Source organism: Rutilus rutilus, assembly GCF_951802725.1.
Source record: "Rutilus rutilus genome assembly, chromosome: 17".
NCBI lineage: Eukaryota > Metazoa > Chordata > Actinopteri > Cypriniformes > Leuciscidae > Rutilus > Rutilus rutilus.
In genome coordinates, this window is record NC_140230.1 from 4,852,430 (window position 1) to 4,872,083 (window position 19,654).

The 19,654-nt window shown below is 39.5% G+C and overlaps 1 protein-coding gene across 1 annotated transcript in view; it reads right to left on the reverse strand.

Annotated features, from left to right (window-relative positions):
* Window positions 1–19,654, reverse strand: part of lars2 (leucyl-tRNA synthetase 2, mitochondrial) — a 110,169-nt gene that overhangs the window by 66,791 nt on the left and 23,724 nt on the right. The window contains exons 4-7 of the mRNA XM_084435413.1: window positions 9,343–9,434; window positions 9,162–9,222; window positions 6,021–6,110; window positions 1,106–1,249 (exon numbers count right to left, since the gene is read on the reverse strand). Coding sequence (XP_084291539.1) covers window positions 1,106–1,249; window positions 6,021–6,110; window positions 9,162–9,222; window positions 9,343–9,434 — 387 coding nt within the window. The remainder of the gene's footprint in view (window positions 1–1,105; window positions 1,250–6,020; window positions 6,111–9,161; window positions 9,223–9,342; window positions 9,435–19,654) is intronic.

Consider the following 19,654-nt stretch of genomic DNA (forward strand, 5'->3'; position numbering starts at 1 on the left):
TTTTTAGCTAGATTAAGTATAATTTTTATTACCCATATCATTTTTGAAGTCTGTTCTAAACGATGGTATTTCGTCTCGAATGGCCTGTAAACCAGAGCTAGCTACTGCTTCGTTTGCTTTCCCGGGCATCGCCATTATTTCCATTACCGTCTCCGCCACGTCAATATCTTCAGTTGTCTTGCTTCTCCTTTTTCCCGTGTCGAGCCTGCTTTATTTTTTAACCCTTTTTTGCTTCTCCTCTTCCATGTTAAACTTTAGCTTGTCTTTAAGTTCCCAAGTGTATTTTCCAGGGGATTACGATCGACCGGTTTGGAGACGTTATTTCAAGCAGTCATCTGCTTCAGCGCTACACCGAAGTCTCCATCAATAAACAATTCTGACTCATTTATGAACTGGTCTGACCAATTCACCACAAAGAAAACTCAAAACTGGCTTCAAACCATAGTCATGTTTCATTTGCAAATCATTCATTTAATGTACAGAAGAAAATTAAATTAAATATAAAATTGTATATTTATTGAGATTTACAGAACTTTTCTAATTTTCCATCAAAGCTTCTTGAATGGGGCCTAGTATGCCCTTTTTTGTTTTTGGGCTCAACTAGAACAGGTTTTCATGCTTGAATGTTCAAAAACACGTTATTTTCCCTGTATTCTCCATTGTTTAATCTCCTCTCTTCCCAGTCTGTCAGTAACGCTCTGTTTAGTTCCTGTCTCTATGAAGCCCCTCCCTCTGAAAAGCACACTGTGCTCTGATTGGTCGGCTGGATCAGTGTGTTGTGATTGGTCGAGCGCTTCGAGTGTGTTTGGGAAATGTCCTGCCACTTTCCATAACCACCAGTTTCAACACACTACTAACTAACTCAACCAGGCCCCGCCCCTTTATTCTGCGTATGAATTATTTAAATGAGGAATATTGTGACGCGTTCGTTCCCGGAAGAAAACTCAAGACTACAATGGAGGCGTTTCAGGGAGTTCAGAAACACTGACACTGATATAGAGAATTTCTTTGTAATTTTGCAGAGCTTTTTCATGCTCAAACAGCAACATTACACACTAAAGTATAGAGTGTGTTTCTAGGATCAGACCGCTTCAGGCTGTCGTACCTTGGCATAGTTTGTGGTTTTGATGAACCACTGCTTTAGAAGCTTCTGTTCCACGGGAGCTCCAGACCTCCACGAGCGACCGCTTTCATCCACCTGTTCATCTGCCAGAACCGTCTGATCCACGGGGTCCCAGTTCACCAGCGCCTGCACACAGGGCCCCAGGAAAATTAAATGTCATTTCGTTAGATGCTAATATTAAACCAAGTGGAATCTGTCAATGATGCTGCAAGATCTTTTCTATTCACTAAAATGGACTTGTATTCATCATTTGGGACAATGGGTTTTAATCAGCAGGTGTCAAAGTGATTTTTAGCGGATGTATGAAGTCATTTCTCCTCAAATTCACACAGGTGTCCTATCGCAGGAACCACAGGGATCAAAAGTTCGGGATCAGTACGATTTTTTATATTTTTGAAAAAAGTCTGTTCTGCTCACCATGGCTGCATTTATTTGATAAAAAAAAAACAGTAATACTGTGAAATATTATTACAATTTAAAATAACTGATTTCTATGTGAAAATAGTCAAATTTAATTTATTCCTGTGATCAAAGCTGGATTTTCAGCATCATAACTTTACTTCAGAAATCATTCTAATATGCTGATTTGTTGCTCAAGAAACATTTCTGATTATTATCAGTCTTGAAAACAGTTGTGCTGCTTCATATTTGGTGGAATCCGCAATTTTTCAAAAGTACAGCATTTCTTTAAATAGAAACCTCTTGTAACACACGTGTCTTTTAACTTAATGCATCCTTGCTGAATAAAAGTGTCAGTTTCTTTACATAAAAAAAACAGTGATCCCAAACTTTTGAACAGAAGTGTATTTTTTTATCATTTATCATTAAAACTTAATTTTTTATTTTTTATATTACTTACATTCAACATTACTCCTTCAAACATCATAAAAAATATCAGAGCATCATTAGAAATATTAAAGACTCCAGCTTCATATTTCACCACCGTTTATGATAAAACTCAGGTCCATGACAGTAACATCTTAATTTATGTCAGGTCAAGTCAAGTCATTTTCATTTATATAGCGCTTTTAACAATGTAGATTGTCTCAAAGCAGCTTTACAGAGATAAATGTATAATTTAACGTAAGATTGTTTTGGCTTTATAGCGGTTCTTTAATAAAGTTATTTTCCGGCTAAAGTTAGTTTTGATTGATTCGCTTCCGTCGCAACGATCATTTGTTTTTAAATTAGGGGCCGCCAAGACGACACCATTCTCTCTACACAGACTTTAGCGAACCTGTGAGAAACGCTGATGGCGTTCAGATGCGCATTAAGAACGGGTTCTATAGTTATGTGCGTTTGAATATATGTGTGCAGGTTTGGAATTCCCTACAAACCAAACCTAAACAAATTACTGGTGTTTCCTTATAGTTTTGATTCAGAATTTTATTTTATTTTATCAATTCGGGGTAGATACGCAAATTGAGTTTTCCCGACGACGCGTTATCTGTAGAGTGGGAAAGGGATCCTCCATAGGGAGAGACTAGTTGGCACTTCAGCACTGCGTTGACACCGGGTCCAGGCGAAGGTCCTTCATCAGATCTGGAAACGGCCTGGATCCGCCAGGCTGCGGGAAAACCTTGGGATAAACAAAGACACTAAAATTAGCGTAGATGCCATTCTTCTCATGATGTAACAAGTACATCAGGATTTATGGGAAGTGTTCCCGGTTCCAGCTGACCTAATCTATGCAGCCTAACATTGAATTATAGAAGTCTATAATGTATTATGTGAACGCTATGTCAAAGAGATGTGTCTTTAATCTAGATTTGAACTGACAGAGTGTGTCTGCTTCCCGGACAATGGTAGGAAGGCTGTTCCAAAGTTTTGGTGCTAAATAGGAAAAGGATCTACCGCCAGCAGTCGATTTAGATATTCTAGGTATTATCAACTGGCCGGAATTTTGAGATCGCAATAGACGTGAAGGAGTATAATGCGTTAAGAGCTCGCTCAAGTACTGCGGAGCTAAACCATTTAGTGCTTTGTAAGTAATCAGCAATATTTTAAAATTGATGCGATGTTTAATAGGGAGCCAGTGCAGTTTTGACAGAACCGGGCTAATATGGTCATACTTCCTGGTTCTGGTAAGAACTCGAGCTGCTGCGTTTTGAACCAGCTGTAGTTTGTTTATTAAGCGTGCAGGGCAACCACCCAGTAGAGCATTACAATAATCTAGCCTTGAGGTCATGAACGCATGGACTAATTGTTCCGCATTTGTCAATGAGAGCATATGACGTAATTTAGATATATTTTTAAGATGGAAAAATGCGGTTTTACAGATACTAGACACGTGACTTTCAAATGAAAGATTGGTATCAAAGAGCACACCCAGGTTCCTAACCGACGACGAAGACTTAACAGAGCAGCCATCAAGTGTTAGACAGTATTCTAGGTTATTACGTGAGGAAGTTTTTTGTCCAATAATTAGAATCTCTGTTTTTTCAGAATTTAGAAGTAGGAAATTACGAGTCATCCAATTTTTTATATCAGCTATGCATTCTGTTAATTTAGTGAATTGGTAAGTTTCGTTAGGTTTTGAAGAAATATAGAGCTGAGTATCGTCGGCATAACAGTGGAAGCTAATTCCATGCTTCCTAATGATATCTCCAAATGGCAGCATGTACAGAGTGAACAGCAGCGGTCCTAGTACTGAGCCCTGTGGTACGCCATACTGAACTTGTGATTGATAAGACATCTCTTCATTTACTGCTACAAACTGATAACGGTCAGATAAGTATGATTTAAACCATGCTAGTGCAATTCCACTAATGCCAACATAGTTTTCTAGTCTATTTAAAAGAATGTTGTGGTCAATGGTGTCAAACGCAGCACTAAGATCGAGTAACACTAATAGAGAGACACAACCACGATCGGATGATAAGAGCAAATCATTTGTTACTCTAACGAGAGCAGTCTCAGTACTATGGTACGGTCTAAATCCAGACTGAAAATCCTCGCAGATATCATTTCTTTCTAGAAAGGAACATAGTTGTGAAGATACTGCCTTTTCTAGTATCTTTGACAGAAAAGGTAGATTCGAGATCGGCCTGTAATTGACTAATTCTGAAGGATCAAGTTGCATTTTTTTAACAAGCGGTTTAATCATAGGTCAGGAGTGTAAAATAATCCATCTGTAATTTATGATATTTTGAATAGAATAAAAACACGCACTCATGTTCAGTCACGGTTTATATGTGTTCATCATAGACTGTAAAGGTGTTCACACAGCTGCACTGAACAGCGTCCATTAGGGCCCTTAGTCCAAAAGATTTATTCTCACTTATTTCGTCATACAGAATATAATTTCTACTCATTTCCCACTGAATTATGCGACCTGAAGAGCTGAAACCTCGAACAGAGCGCTGTCCGTCTGTCCTGTTCCTGGCTTGCGTGAGTTATGACCTCAGCGAGCGCTTATTCGGTCTAGAGCTGTCAATCATCTTACGTGACCATAATCAGGATGAAGATGCCCTGTAAACTTCCTCACACCCAAAGAAACATTTCTACACGTGAAACAATGAGCTAATAAACACATGATTACAATAGTATATGATTTGTGTGTGATTTTCATGCGATTTGGAGTATTTTCAAATCAATAATGGATGTTTTCATTATAAATGCTAAGCAGGTATAACAATTAGCTGGTTATAAAATGCTAAACATAACATATTTCAAAACTATTATATGACTGAAATCCACATTAGATCACAATCGGATGTTTTTACAAACACTCAATGGTTGTTTAAAGTGAGTATTGTGTAAAAGCGTAATATTAATCTTATTATGTAGCTTGATGCTAATTGAAGGTTTAATGCACTTGTTGCGCCAGAAACTTTTCCATTTCATAATCTAATTGGTTGGGGCCCAAGAAAATGCTTTTGTGTTTTCTAGAAAGACTTCAGATAATAGGTCTATTAGTGGGATGAAAGTGGTGTTGATGGGCAAGCCATGCAATGTCAGAATAAAGGCTAATAATGGCTGAATAAAAACCAAAGAATAATGAAGATTAGGGGCCCTATCTTGCACCCAGCGCAATTGACTTTGCACACCGATGCATGTATTATTCCTATTTTGCACCCGACGCACAGCAGACTTTTCCCTCCACAGACGCACGTCGGTAAATTAGGGAATGAACTTGCGCTCCCGGGGGCGGTTCAGCGAAAAGAGGAGGCGTGTTTCCGGCGCAAACGTTCCCTGGTGCTATTTTGCAGTTTCAGAAAACAATTCCGCCACAGACCAGGAAAAACCTCGTCTAAAGTCAGTGGCGCGTTCAGATGCTATTTTGAGGGCGCATGCTTGGCCATAATCAATGTAGCGTGTGCACAACGCGCATACACTTTGCTTCTCTCATCTACACAGACGCAGCAGTTGCCATTTTTGCAAACCATACATAATTACAAGGAAAAATATTCCACACGAGGGAAATCATTGTGGTGTCCAAGAAGATGTGAAAAAATAGGCATAAATCTAGCTTACACATTTACACAAATTATTATACGCCTGTTTAACTGAAGCTAATTTGGGTGTGTTTCTCCATCCCCAATGTCACTTCTCTGTGTTTTACGGCCCTGACGAGAACGTCGGTCTCCTCGGCTGTGAACCGCTCCTGGCGTGCGCCTGGCAAATCCGCCGTTATAATAGCAATCCGCCATGAAACAAGCACGCCTGCTCTTAAAGGGAATGTGAGATGTCGCTCTGATTGGTTTACTTCACGTTACGCCCAAACCACACCTATGAGTAATGAAGCTACTTCAGACCAACCCATTTTAGATTTGCGTCGGGCTCAAGAGTCATTTATGTCATTTAGTGAGAACAACAGAAACATGAATAGTGCAGTTCACCACACCAGACATAGACAAGAGTGTGTTTCTCAGCCGTAGATGAAAAACCAACTCACCTCTTTCTGATAGGCCAGTCCAGCCTCAAACAGCTTGAGGAACAGATACTGGGTCCACTTATAATAATCAGGCAGACAGGTTGTGATCTCCTGTCAAAAGATTAGACCAAACCACATTCAAAGAAAGAAGTCATTTCAATATAAAACCACTATAAACCAATATAAAAAAAAATATAAAAAAAATCAAACCCATAGATGGAAGGCAGAGCAAAAAGACAATATACAGAGCAAAACAATACGTTTTCAACAAAAAAAAAGAAAAAAAAGAAAGATATTTCTAAAAGTAAAATGTATCATTTTGTTTTAGGGTTAGTGATAATTGTAATGGATCAGTGAAAATACCGACAGGGCAAATACAAATCTGAATGACTCGTCAGACCGAGCCATAGAGATACAATCCACTAGTAAAAAGTCTGGATAAAAACTATGAAAACCTTTGGGATTTAAAGGGTTAAATGCTTGAAATTTGTCTTATAGTCAAATACTAATTTATACCAAATAGGCTTTTACAAATAGGCTACATGCAAATGTGTATTTATGAATCTCTTTTCATTTATTTCGAAACTCCAGATTGAGCAGAGCTCAAATATAAAGGAGTTTTGGGTTGTTTAACACTTGCCCCTACATAACTCCCATGCTTCCTAACCTTTTGAGTTATTTCACGAGCCCCTTTCACACATACAGTCTTTACCGGTAAATTACCGTTTAGAGATCATGTGTGACCAGGACATTTTCAAAAATTACCGGTAAACAGTTCAGGCATTTTCTGGTATAAGAACATCTTCCATATAGAGGAGTGTAGTGTCACAAAATACTACAAAACTGGGAAAGCAGTCTGAAACCATAAAGACTCTGCAGTCTAGACTCGTCCCAAATTGAGTATTTGGGCCGGAAGAATAGAGGTCACCAAGAGGTGAAGAAGAACCCAATGTCCACTTTGATGATAATCTCTTTTTCGGTCTGGTCTCTATGGTAATGTGACTAAACCCAAGCAGCCTTGAGCTTTAGACAGCCAGAGTCTGCATCACTTAACAAACTCTAAAAGCATTAAGAAGACATTCTCTAATCCGATTAGATCAAACTGAACTCCGAGTGTCACGTCTGGCACCAGCTCAGATCTGCTCATCAGATCAGCTTCGCTATAGATACAGTCCAGCTCAATCCTGCTGTGAACCGGCAAATATGCTCTGGGTTTAAATCCTAATGTACAGAAGAGATTTGGTTATGGCTTAAACTATTTATGGCTTTTATTTTGTCATTAAATAAATGTTTCCGTAAATTAGCACAAAACAATCAATTCTAAAGGCTCTTTTAATTATAAATGATAAATCCGATTGGTCAATACTAGGGATTGAGTCCTCGAATACTCGGATGTGATAGCGAAGATCGATCATGAAAACGATCATCGCCCTGACTTTAAAAAATATATTTGTCAATTTTTCTGATTGATTATTGAGGCATTATGGGCGGTACCTGAGGTCTGATTGGTTAGCGTTAGACAGCATGCCTTCCAGACCGGTGAAGTGAAACTGGATTTGAAAGGCAGTGATACCTGGAAATAGTCTGGCTATCACCAGATCAAGCTCAGTCTTTTAAGACTGAACATTAGTCTGGGGAGGCTGCTCTGTATTTTCCACTGCACAAGAGGCGTGATCAACGGGCGTAGATCAAATGACTCTGGACGCAATTGGATAGTCCTTCAACCAATCAGACCAACGATCCAGGTGACGTGCTTTGCAGCGAAAACTCCAGGCAGGAAACGCGTCAACAAACGTGTTGGTTTGGAGCATTGATCAGCGGTTTGCAGAAGCAATGGCATCCAGCGATTTTTGCAGGTTGTGCAAAACAAACACGAAAGTGAGTGGTACTTACACCCACTCGAGCCATTTGTTCGCTAAACTAAAGAAGCCATTGAGCATCGTCGAGAGGTTAAAAGGAACTGGATTGGATTGAACCCGCCAATAGCGCGCCAGGTGGATAAGCCAGTTTGTGATTGGTCCCCGCAGATTTGTAACAGAAGCAGGATAGAAGAATGTACAGGTGTCCAGCCTGAGCTGCAGGGCCAAATCAAATCGCCGGCAGATCGGCCTGGGTGTACGCAGTCTTTCCTCTAGTGGAAGCGTTTGGTACTGCAGCCAAACACAATCTGACTGAAAGCTAATTTTTGGGCGTCCTTTTCAGCAGATGTAAATTGTAAGATTACTTTTATGTTGTCTTTATCTGATTAATCTCATATAGGACGTGTTTGGTTGAGAATATTAACCAGCTAGCAAAGCGCTTCAGTTTACCGACCGTTCATTCACTCTTCAGTTTCAGCTCAAACGCAATGCCCGACACTGTGGGTTATTTGAGACGGTCATATTCTGTTTAAATTGGCCATTTCTTTTTCAGAAATCACTGCTCATATTAATAATGCAACAGTGTTATTTTGTTCTCATATTTTTATAACAGTAGATCTGTTTTATTTAAAGTTGTTTCTCGTTTATGGCTTCGAAAATGCACCACTTTGATCATAAATGATAAAGTGTGCGATAAACAGTGCCAATCTGCCATATACATCACATTATACTGAGAACAAGATTGTACTAAAAATGTTGTAAATTCTTTGTGCTTTATCTATAGAGTTGGCGAATGAACATCGGTAGCACACTTTAACTCTTTCCTCGCCAGTGTTTTTGATCATTTTACAAAATGTTCTTGGTCCCTAGAACACAAAATACATAAAAAAAAAGAACAGACCCTCTGCTTTTAAACTATAAAAACTGTTTTATTCTAGCTTCTTGCAGTCTTTTTTTTATCAACAACTTGAATTTGAGTAATTTTCATAAAAAAAAAGCAACATTTTGAGAAAAAGGCTGAGAAAACCAATTTTTTTGTCTCAGACTACATCCAGATCGGATTCAGAATGATGATGATGATGTCACTATTGTAAGAAATTAATAAATACAGCTGTGATGCACATGGTGACTAACAATGCCCTTTAGTGCTCAAAATACAGCATGGCCTCTAACGCAGTGTGGGAATGTGTGTCTGAGGAAAAACTCCTGATGTGAACTGATGCAATGATGTAAGCCAGCGAAGTTAACACAGGTCAGTTCCCACATCTGTTGAGTGTGTGTTCATCCACCTCCGCTCACTCACCCGCTCCCAATTAAAGCAGAGCCCCAGGCTGTCCAGCTGCTTCCGCATGGACTCCATGTTACTGGAGGACACACAATAAGAGCTGGTGAGGAACCCGTGTGACGGATCGTTATGTGTGTGTAGTTGTGTGTGTAGTTGAACGTCAGTGAGGGCTGTGACTAATCGAGTGGAGAAACGGCACCTTTTGGTCCACGCCTCTGGGTCCAGGTCTCGCTCGATGGCAGCGTTCTCAGCCGGCAGCCCGAACGCGTCCCAGCCCATGGGGTTCAACACCTGCAAGTCAAGCAACATCGAGCTGTTAGTAATGTCAAACCCCTCCGTCTGCTTTCGTTATCAGCTGCAATCGACAACAGATTCTGAACTCTAAAGAGCACGATGTCTGATGTAATGCTAACAACAACAATAATAAGAGTAGTAATAATTACAATAATAATAATAATACACAAAAAATGTAAGCCTGAATTTAAGATTTATGTATTTGAATCGCATATAAACTTGCTATTCATGCAGTTTACACAGTTTTAACCCAAACAAACTAATAAACTTAATGTGATGCATATTTGTCAGTCATAAATGAAACCAGTAAGATTTCTGCACTCAAAAAATATCATAGCATTTCTTATTATAAACTATTTGCATCGTTTGATTTTACTTTTTGATTTTCAAAATACACTTTTCTGAATTTATTCAGTTTAAAAGTATGAACATATGACTAGTGTTACGGGTTCAGGGGTTGTCTGTTTCTTTGTCTGGTTTTATGGACTTTTGTTTTGAAGTGTATTTTCTGTTTCACTTGTTTCAGCGTTTCCTGTTTAGTTCCTGTTTGCCTTTGTCCTCTTAGGGTGTGTCTCTCAGTCAGCTCTCTTCTTCAGTAGTCAAGACACTGATCAGGGAGTCGGCCATTATTAGGGCTGTCTCAATCGCAAAATCCTTCAAGTGCACATGCTCCCTAAAAAATCCCACAATGCACTGCAAAAATCAGGGCGCATCAATGCTCACTATCCACCCTTACCGGAAATTACGCCACATTTCTGAAGCCCGAAACAAAATGCACGAGCCAATTCAGTAAAGACAAGCCTTTTTGAGCCAGCTTCTTCTTCAGCTCCGACTTCGCGTGCAGCCGTGCACGAGCACAAAACCTCACAACACCCTCCCCCCTGTCGGTGATTGGTTGGAACACTATTTGTTTTGGTTTTGAGTGGTTGGTGAAACCAATTGTTTTTGTGTGCAGATCTCAGACCCTAGGCTCAGTAGGCTGCCTACAGAGACGCGTTTTTTTGACGGCATGCTTATGGGGCGGGCAGCTAGCGGATCGTTAGGAAAGATTAGATGAATGTGATGCTTTTTTTTTTGGGCCTGAAATCACTGATACAACGTTTAAAGGTTGATTGCGGTTTCATTTTGAACCTCTTATAAGGGGTTATGTATGCTCTATGGATGACGTTGAAAGCGGCAGCATAGAAAAAAGAAAAAAATTAAGACGAGGTAACAAATTCATTTTGACTGTGAAGATTCGGCCTTGAAGAGAGACTTTAAGATTATTCCATCTTTGAGTATCACTCTTGATCTTGCCTAAAATGTTATTAAAATTGTCCCTGGCAATCTTATGGATGTTTATACCCAAATATATGGTAATACCCAAATAGATCAAATAATCTTTAATAGGAATGAATGAGGGGATAGGATAATTAACCTTAACATTGTTAATTGGTATTAAAGCAGATTTGGTCCAGTTTATCTTGTATCCCGATAAACTACTAAAGCGATCGAATTCCTTAATTATACCGGTTATTGACATATCAAAGTGATCTAAATATAAAATAATGTCATCAGCAAACAGCGAAATAATATGATTATGGTCGTGAGTCTTAATCTGTGCTACTTCAGATTTCCTAATGGCTTGTGCTAGTGGTTCAAGGGATAAACAAAACAATAAGGGGGAGAGTGGACATCCCTGCCTCGTTCCTCGCTGTAGAGGGAACGGGGGGGAGATAATATTACCAGTTAAGACTGATGCCTCAGGTGAGAGGTAAAGTGTCTTAATCACAGAAATGTAATGTTCACCAAACCATTGCAGAACTGCCCACATATAGTTCCACTCTAGCCTGTCAAAGGCTTCTTCTGCGTCAAGTGAAAAACCGCACAAGGGCTCGGATGAGTGTCTGCAAAATCAAGAACATGAAAAAGTCGACGCATATTATCGGATGCGTGACGCCCCTTAATAAAACCGGTTTGGTCCTCCTTAATTAAGCTATGAATACATGCGAGATGCAAGATCTTTAGCATAAACTTTTAAAATCCCATGGGATGAGTGATACTGGTCTGTAGTTGGAGCAATCTAGCGGATCTTTCTCCTTTTTAAGAAGAAATGATATCAAAGATGTTTTTTGATCTCTATGAAATGCCCCGTGCTCAATTGCAAAATTAAACGAATCAAGCATGAGAGTCCCAACCAAATCCCATACAATTCAGGAGGGAATTGGTGACTTGCCCTTTTGAAGACTTTTTAGTGATTCATGGAGCTCCTCCGAATGTAACGGGGTCTCCAAAGAGTCTTTCTCCACCCGTGGGATCCGGGGCAGTACTAAATTTACCTAGATACTCTTTGCAGATTGATTCATCAAAATCGGTTTCGGCTTTGTATAAATTTGTGCAAAAATCTTGAAATATGTCATTAATTATCACAGGATTCGTGGTGACCTGATCATCGGAAGATTTCATTGCACTGATAAATGCCTTAGACTCGCATTCCCTCAACCTGAGGGCCAATAAGTGGCTAGGTCTCTCCGATCTGAAATAATATTTTTGCCTGGTTCTATGTAAAATAAACTCTGCCTTTGATTGTGAAAGAAAATCATATTCTTTTAAGGAGGACAATCGTGGAGCTTGTTGAACAGAATTTTCTTGTTTTTGTAAGGTTTGTAATAATTGGGTCTTACTTTCTAATTGTGTAAACTGGCGGGTTTTCGCTTTGACAAGAGTAAAAGAAAAAGATAGACAGAATCCTCGTATAACACATGTAGTCATTTCCCACAGTATCTGAGGGTCTACATCGCGAGATGTATTAATATCGAGAAATATGATCTTTCAGCGAATTAATGAACATCTGATTACTTAGAATTGATGTGTTAAAACGCCATCCTAGGGGCTTTGGTCTTAATGTTGGAAAGGTGAACATTACACAACACTGCTGATAATATAGAAATGGAGGAGTGAGATGAAATTAGAGATGGGCTGAGAAATATGTAATCTATCCTGGAGAAAGTCTTATGACTGTTAGAAAAAAAAAAGTGAAGTCCTTAGATGTAGTATTCTGAATTCTCCAAAGATCGATTATATTAAGTTCAGTGATACATTTATTCAATCACTTAGAAGATGGGTTAGCTGTTGTATCAGGGTGAGATTTATCAAATGCAGGATTTAAGACGGCATTAAAATCACCACCCACCACTTAATGGGCATTAGTTTCTTGTTAAATGGCACGTGGCCTTTAATAGATCATGGTCTTGGGCACAATAAGCAAGCTAAAATTCTGTATATTTTATTTTATTTGAATATACTGTATATACAGTACAGGTCAAAAGTTTGGAAACATTACGTTTTTTTATATATTTTTGAAAGAAGTCTCTAATGCTTATCAAGGCTGCGTTTATTTGATCAAAAATACAGAAAACAAAACAAAAAACAAAACAGTAATATTGTGAAATATTATTACAACTTAAAATAATAGTTTTCTATTTGAATATACTTTAAAAAATAATTTATTCCTGTGATGCAAAGCTGAATTTTCAGCATCATTACTCCAGTCTTCAGTGTCACATGATCCTTTAGAAATCATTCTAATATTCTGATTTATTATGAGTGTTGGAAACAGTTCTGCTGCCTAAAATATTTGATGAATAAAAGGTAAAAAAGAACTGCATTTATTAAAAATATATATATATATATTTTCTAATAATATAAATCTTTTTTACTATCACTTTTTATCAATTTAACACATCCTTGCTGAATAAAAGTATTGATTTATTTCAAAAAAAGAAAGAAAAAAAAATGACTGACCCCAAATGACTGACCAGTAGTGTATATTGTTGTTACAAAAGATTTCTATTTTTAAAAAATTAGCTTCTTTTTCTTTCTTTTTTTTACTTTTTATTCATCAAAGTATCCTAAAAAAGTATCACAGGTTATGAAAAATATTAAGCAGCAGAACTGTTTCCAACTTTGGTAATGAATCCTCATATTAGAATGATTTCTAAAGGATCATGTGATAGACTGGAGTAATGATGCTGAAAATTCAGCTTTGATCACAGAAATAAATGATAATTTAAAGTATAATAAATTGAAAACCAATTATTTTAAATTGTAAGAATATATCACAATATTACTTTTTTTTTTTTTTTTTTATAAATGCAGGCTTGATGAGCAGAAAAAAACTTCTTTCAAAAACATTAAAAATAGTAATGTTTCTAAACTTTTGACCTGTACTGTACATGTATAAATAATCCATATATTTCAGCATGACAACAATCAGCTGTGTTTTTGAAGAGAATAGTAAATACTAAAATTGAGTAAAATGAACAAACATCAAATACGTAAAACAAAATGACATGGAACAAAAACAGTGAAGCAGTCATTATTAGGTGCCATGTTCGTGACCGCTGCATCTCGGTGATCTCGAATAGATTCATTAGCAGAAGTTATTACTCCTCCACCTGTGCGTGATGTCATTAACGTCAGTCCTGTAATGTTGAACCAATATGGTTTAAGCGATGGAGGTGCGACCATGTTACTACAGTTTGGGAAACAGTCATGACTAGCTGGTTAATTTCCCAAAATGGTGCATGGTATGGTAGTTAATCAGCGAGTTACATAGTTGTGTGTGAAACACACCCTTAAATCCTTTGGCAACCACCATGCAACCACTTAGCATCATATCAACCATCGAGGACACCCTTGCAAGCCGAAATCATTAAAACTAGTGATCTATCTTCCAACTGCCCCACATTCACAGTCAAATAACCTTCAGACATTAAGGGTTTTTTAACTTTCAGCCAAGCTGGATGAACGTCCCTGTTCCCGCATGGATATCAGACTCTAAATCCAGAAGAGTTACAACATATGTGACATACTATAACTCAGAAGAGATGTGCACTCAGATGTGACTAATAAAATGCATGTAGTCATCATCATAAACGCTGTGTGTGTGGTAAAGTGTTTAATGGATAATGCAAATGGAGAGCATGAACTCTCTGAAAGCATGGTCTATATTTCACACTAATGTGGATTAATGTCATTGTGCCCTCATCACCACAGACGATCACGGAGATAATCACATCTCTATCTGCCTCTATCCTCTTCGCTCTCTTTCCTTCTCTGACAGTATACTGTGTTTCTGCAAAGGACGAGAGGAAAACCAGACAAGCAGACATAAATAGACAGAGTAGAAAACATTAAAGGGTTAGTTCACCCAAAAATGAAACTTCTGTCATCATTTACTCACCCTTATGTGTCATTACAAACCTGTAAGACTTTCGTTTTTCTTCAGAAAAAAAATTAAGATCTTTTTGATGAAATCTGCAGAGATTTCTGTCCCTCCATTGACAGTCCAAGCAACCACTTTGATAAAAAGTTCATAAAGAGATAAAAAAAAAACTAATCCATATGATTTGAGCGGTTTAGTCCAAATTTTCTGAAGAGACTCGATCGGTTTATATGATGAACAGATTCGATTTAGGCTTTTATTCACATATAAACATTCTTCAACACACATCAGTTGTGGTAAATGGAAGCTCAAGCATGACGTGCAAGAACCAATGAGGTTCATTCTCGTGTTACGCATCACGTTTGAGCTTCTTCAAGAACCAATGAGGTTCATTCTCGTGTTACGCATCACGTTTGAGCTTCAGCGAGAACCAATGAGGTTCATTCTCATGTTACGCATCACGTTTGAGCTTCTTCAAGAACCAATGAGGTTCATTTTTGTGTTACGCAGCACGTTTGAGCTTCAGCGAGAACCAATGAGGTTCATTCTCGTGTTACGCAGCACGTTTGAGCTTCAGCGAGAACCAATGAGGTTCATTCTCGTGTTACGCAGCACGTTTGAGCTTCAGCAAGACCCAATGAGGTTCATTCGTGTGTTACGCAGCACGTTTGAGCTTCTTCAAGAACCAATGAGGTTCATTCGTGTGTTACGCAGCACGTTTGAGCTTCTTCAAGAACCAATGAGGTTCATTCTTGTGTTACACAGCACGTTTGAACTTCTGCAAGAACCAATGAGGTTCATTCTTGTGTTACACAGCACGTTTGAGCTTCAGCGAGAACCAATGAGGTTCATTCTCGTGTTACGCATCACGTTTGAGCTTCTTCAAGAACCAATGAGGTTCATTCTCGTGTTACGCAGCACGTTTGAACTTCTGCAAGAACCAATGAGGTTCATTCTCGTGTTACGCAGCACGTTTGAGCTTCTGCAAGAACCAGTGAGGTTCATTCTCGTTTGAGCTTCTGCAAGAACCAATGAGGTTCATTCTCATGTTACGCATCACGTTTGAGCTTCTGCAAGAACCAGTGAGGTTCATTCTCGTGTTACGCAGCACGTTTGAGCTTCTGCAAGAACCAATGAGGTTCATTCTCGTGTTACGCAGCACGTTTGAGCTTCTTCAAGAACCAATGAGGTTCATTATCATGTTACGCATCACGTTTGAGCTTCTGCAAGAACCAGTGAGGTTCATTCTCGTGTTACGCAGCACGTTTGAGCTTCTGCAAGAACCAATGAGGTTCATTCTCGTGTTACGCAGCACGTTTGAGCTTCTTCAAGAACCAATGAGGTTCATTCTTGTGTTACGCATCACGTTTGAGCTTCTTCAAGAACCAATGAGGTTCATTCTTGTGTTACGCATCACGTTTGAGCTTCTGCAAGAACCAATGAGGTTCATTCTTGTGTTACACAGCACGTTTGAGCTTCTTCAAGAACCAATGAGGTTCATTCTCGTGTTACGCAGCACGTTTGAGCTTCTTCAAGAACCAATGAGGTTCATTCTCATGTTACGCATCACGTTTGAGCTTCTGCAAGAACCAATGAGGTTCATTCTCGTGTTACGCAGCACGTTTGAGCTTCTGCAAGAACCAATGAGGTTCATTCTCATGTTACGCAGCACGTTTGAGCTTCTGCAAGAACCAATGAGGTTCATTCTCATGTTACGCAGCACGTTTGAGCTTCTGCAAGAACCAATGAGGTTCATTCTCGTGTTACGCAGCACGTTTGAGCTTCTGCAAGAACCAATGAGGTTCATTCTCGTGTTACGCATCACGTTTGAGCTTCTTCAAGAACCAATGAGGTTCATTCTTGTGTTACGCATCACGTTTGAGCTTCTGCAAGAACCAGTGAGGTTCATTCTTGTGTTACACAGCACGTTTGAACTTCTGCAAGAACCAATGAGGTTCATTCTCGTGTTACGCATCACGTTTGAGCTTCTTCAAGAACCAATGAGGTTCATTCTTGTGTTACGCAGCACGTTTGAGCTTCTGCAAGAACCAATGAGGTTCATTCTCATGTTACGCATCACGTTTGAGCTTCTGCAAGAACCAGTGAGGTTCATTCTTGTGTTACGCAGCACGTTTGAACTTCTGCAAGAACCAATGAGGTTCATTCTCGTGTTACGCATCACGTTTGAGCTTCTTCAAGAACCAATGAGGTTCATTCTTGTGTTACGCAGCACGTTTGAGCTTCTGCAAGAACCAATGAGGTTCATTCTCATGTTACGCATCACGTTTGAGCTTCTGCAAGAACCAGTGAGGTTCATTCTTGTGTTACACAGCACGTTTGAACTTCTGCAAGAACCAATGAGGTTCATTCTCGTGTTACGCATCACGTTTGAGCTTCTTCAAGAACCAATGAGGTTCATTCTTGTGTTACGCAGCACGTTTGAACTTCTGCAAGAACCAATGAGGTTCATTCTCGTGTTACGCATCACGTTTGAGCTTCTTCAAGAACCAATGAGGTTCATTCTTGTGTTACGCAGCACGTTTGAGCTTCTGCAAGACCCAATGAGGTTCATTCTTGTGTTACGCAGCACGTTTGAGCTTCTGCAAGACCCAATGAGGTTCATTCTTGTGTTACGCATCACGTTTGAGCTTCTGCAAGAACCAGTGAGGTTCATTCTTGTGTTACGCATCACGTTTGAGCTTCTTCAAGAACCAATGAGGTTCATTCTTGTGTTACGCAGCACGTTTGAGCTTCTTCAAGAACCAATGAGGTTCATTCTCATGTTACGCATCACGTTTGAGCTTCAGCAAGACCCAATGAGGTTCATTCTTGTGTTACGCAGCACGTTTGAGCTTCTTCAAGAACCAATGAGGTTCATTCTTGTGTTACGCAGCACGTTTGAGCTTCTGCAAGAACCAGTGAGGTTCATTCTCATGTTACGCTGCACGTTTGAGCTTCTTCAAGAACCAATGAGGTTCATTCTTGTGTTACGCAGCACGTTTGAGCTTCTGCAAGAACCAGTGAGGTTCATTCTTGTGTTACACAGCACGTTTGAACTTCTGCAAGAACCAATGAGGTTCATTCTTGTGTTACGCAGCACGTTTGAGCTTCTGCAAGAACCAGTGAGGTTCATTCTCGTGTTACGCAGCACGTTTGAACTTCTTCAAGAACCAATGAGGTTCATTCTTGTGTTACGCAGCACGTTTGAGCTTCTGCAAGAACCAGTGAGGTTCATTCTCGTGTTACGCAGCACGTTTGAACTTCTGCAAGAACCAATGAGGTTCATTCTCGTGTTACGCATCACGTTTGAGCTTCTTCAAGAACCAATGAGGTTCATTCTTGTGTTACGCAGCACGTTTGAGCTTCTGCAAGAACCAGTGAGGTTCATTCTCATGTTACGCATCACGTTTGAGCTTCTGCAAGAACCAGTGAGGTTCATTCTTGTGTTACACAGCACGTTTGAACTTCTGCAAGAACCAATGAGGTTCATTCTCGTGTTACGCATCACGTTTGAGCTTCTTCAAGAACCAATGAGGTTCATTCTTGTGTTACGCATCACGTTTGAACTTCTGCAAGAACCAATGAGGTTCATTCTTGTGTTACACAGCACGTTTGAACTTCTGCAAGAACCAATGAGGTTCATTCTCGTGTTACGCAGCACGTTTGAGCTTCTGCACGAGGTTTGTTCTCACACATCAAGCAGGTTAATTGACCCTTCGCTAAGCCACGCCTGAAAACCGCCACAGGCCAATCGTGGCTTAGCAACCGTAACTAGGCGCGGGAGGTCTGGCAAGCTTTCGAGCGAGGGAAACATGCTGAAGCGTTGTGTGTATGGATTGTGCAAATCTGATACCTGGTATCCTCAAAGTTGGGACGGGGTGGTGGATTTTGTTCCCTTCCCGAAACCTAAAACCCAAGGGGAGAAATGCCGGGCGTCATCTTTATATAGTGCTTTTAACAATGTAGATTGTTCCAAAGCAGCTTTACATTGATAATAGGAAATTAAAAGTAAAGTGTTTTGACTTTATAGCAGCTCTAAAATAAAGTTATTGTCCAGCTCGTGGATCAAGCAGTGTGATTAAAGGCAAGACAGAGGCTCACTGACATAACTTAACGTTACTTAAAATTATATTTCAGCACTTTGTTAATCGACGGCTAAACTAGTACCCCAATCCGATCGCGACTCTCCCGGTGTTAGTTCTAGTAAAAGTAAACCAGGGAGCTTGCCGGAGATCTCCAAGGAAACGGTTGGTATGCAAACTTAATCAGTTCATAACAGTAGTCACTTATGTGACCCACGACGTGTGAGCAGTAACGTTAGCCTGGCGCACTAAAAATATAAGCGGGAGAATGTTATCATTGCAAAGTGGTCAGGCTAATGTCTTGTGTTTATTCCACAATACTTATAGATAAGCTGTTTGATTTATAAATATTAGAATATTTTCAAATTTCACCCACCCTGCTGTGCATGCACATAGCTGTTCCTCAATTTGTGTGTTTCCTATTTGAATGGTCAGCGTATGAGGCGGCTGCTGCTTGCGCTGGGACCTAACGATCTAGGCTTTAGCTTCAATTTTGATGAAATTATTCTCTAATCGTTTGCATATCATGTCGTGGATATATCCCTCGAATGCATACTGCAGTCCCTTTTGTCTTGCTCTCTCAGATTTTCACCTGTTCGCCAAAAATGACTAATTATCTCCTTGGGAATGTCTGAAACCGGTGCATACATACTGTAATAGACGTGCCAGGCACAAAAGCTTGACAGGCGTAGCAACAGTAACTAAGGAGGGCGGGGCTTAGCGAAGGGTCAATTGAGCTTCTGTTTATTTTTACTGATTAATGTTTAGATGTGAATAAAAGACTAAATTCAATCTGTTCATCATATACCCTAAAACGATCATGTCTCTTCAGAAAATTTGGACTAAACCACTCAAAACATATGGATTAGTTTAACAATCTCTTTAACTTTTTGAAGCGTCAAAGACAAGTGGTAGTTGCGTAGCTGTCA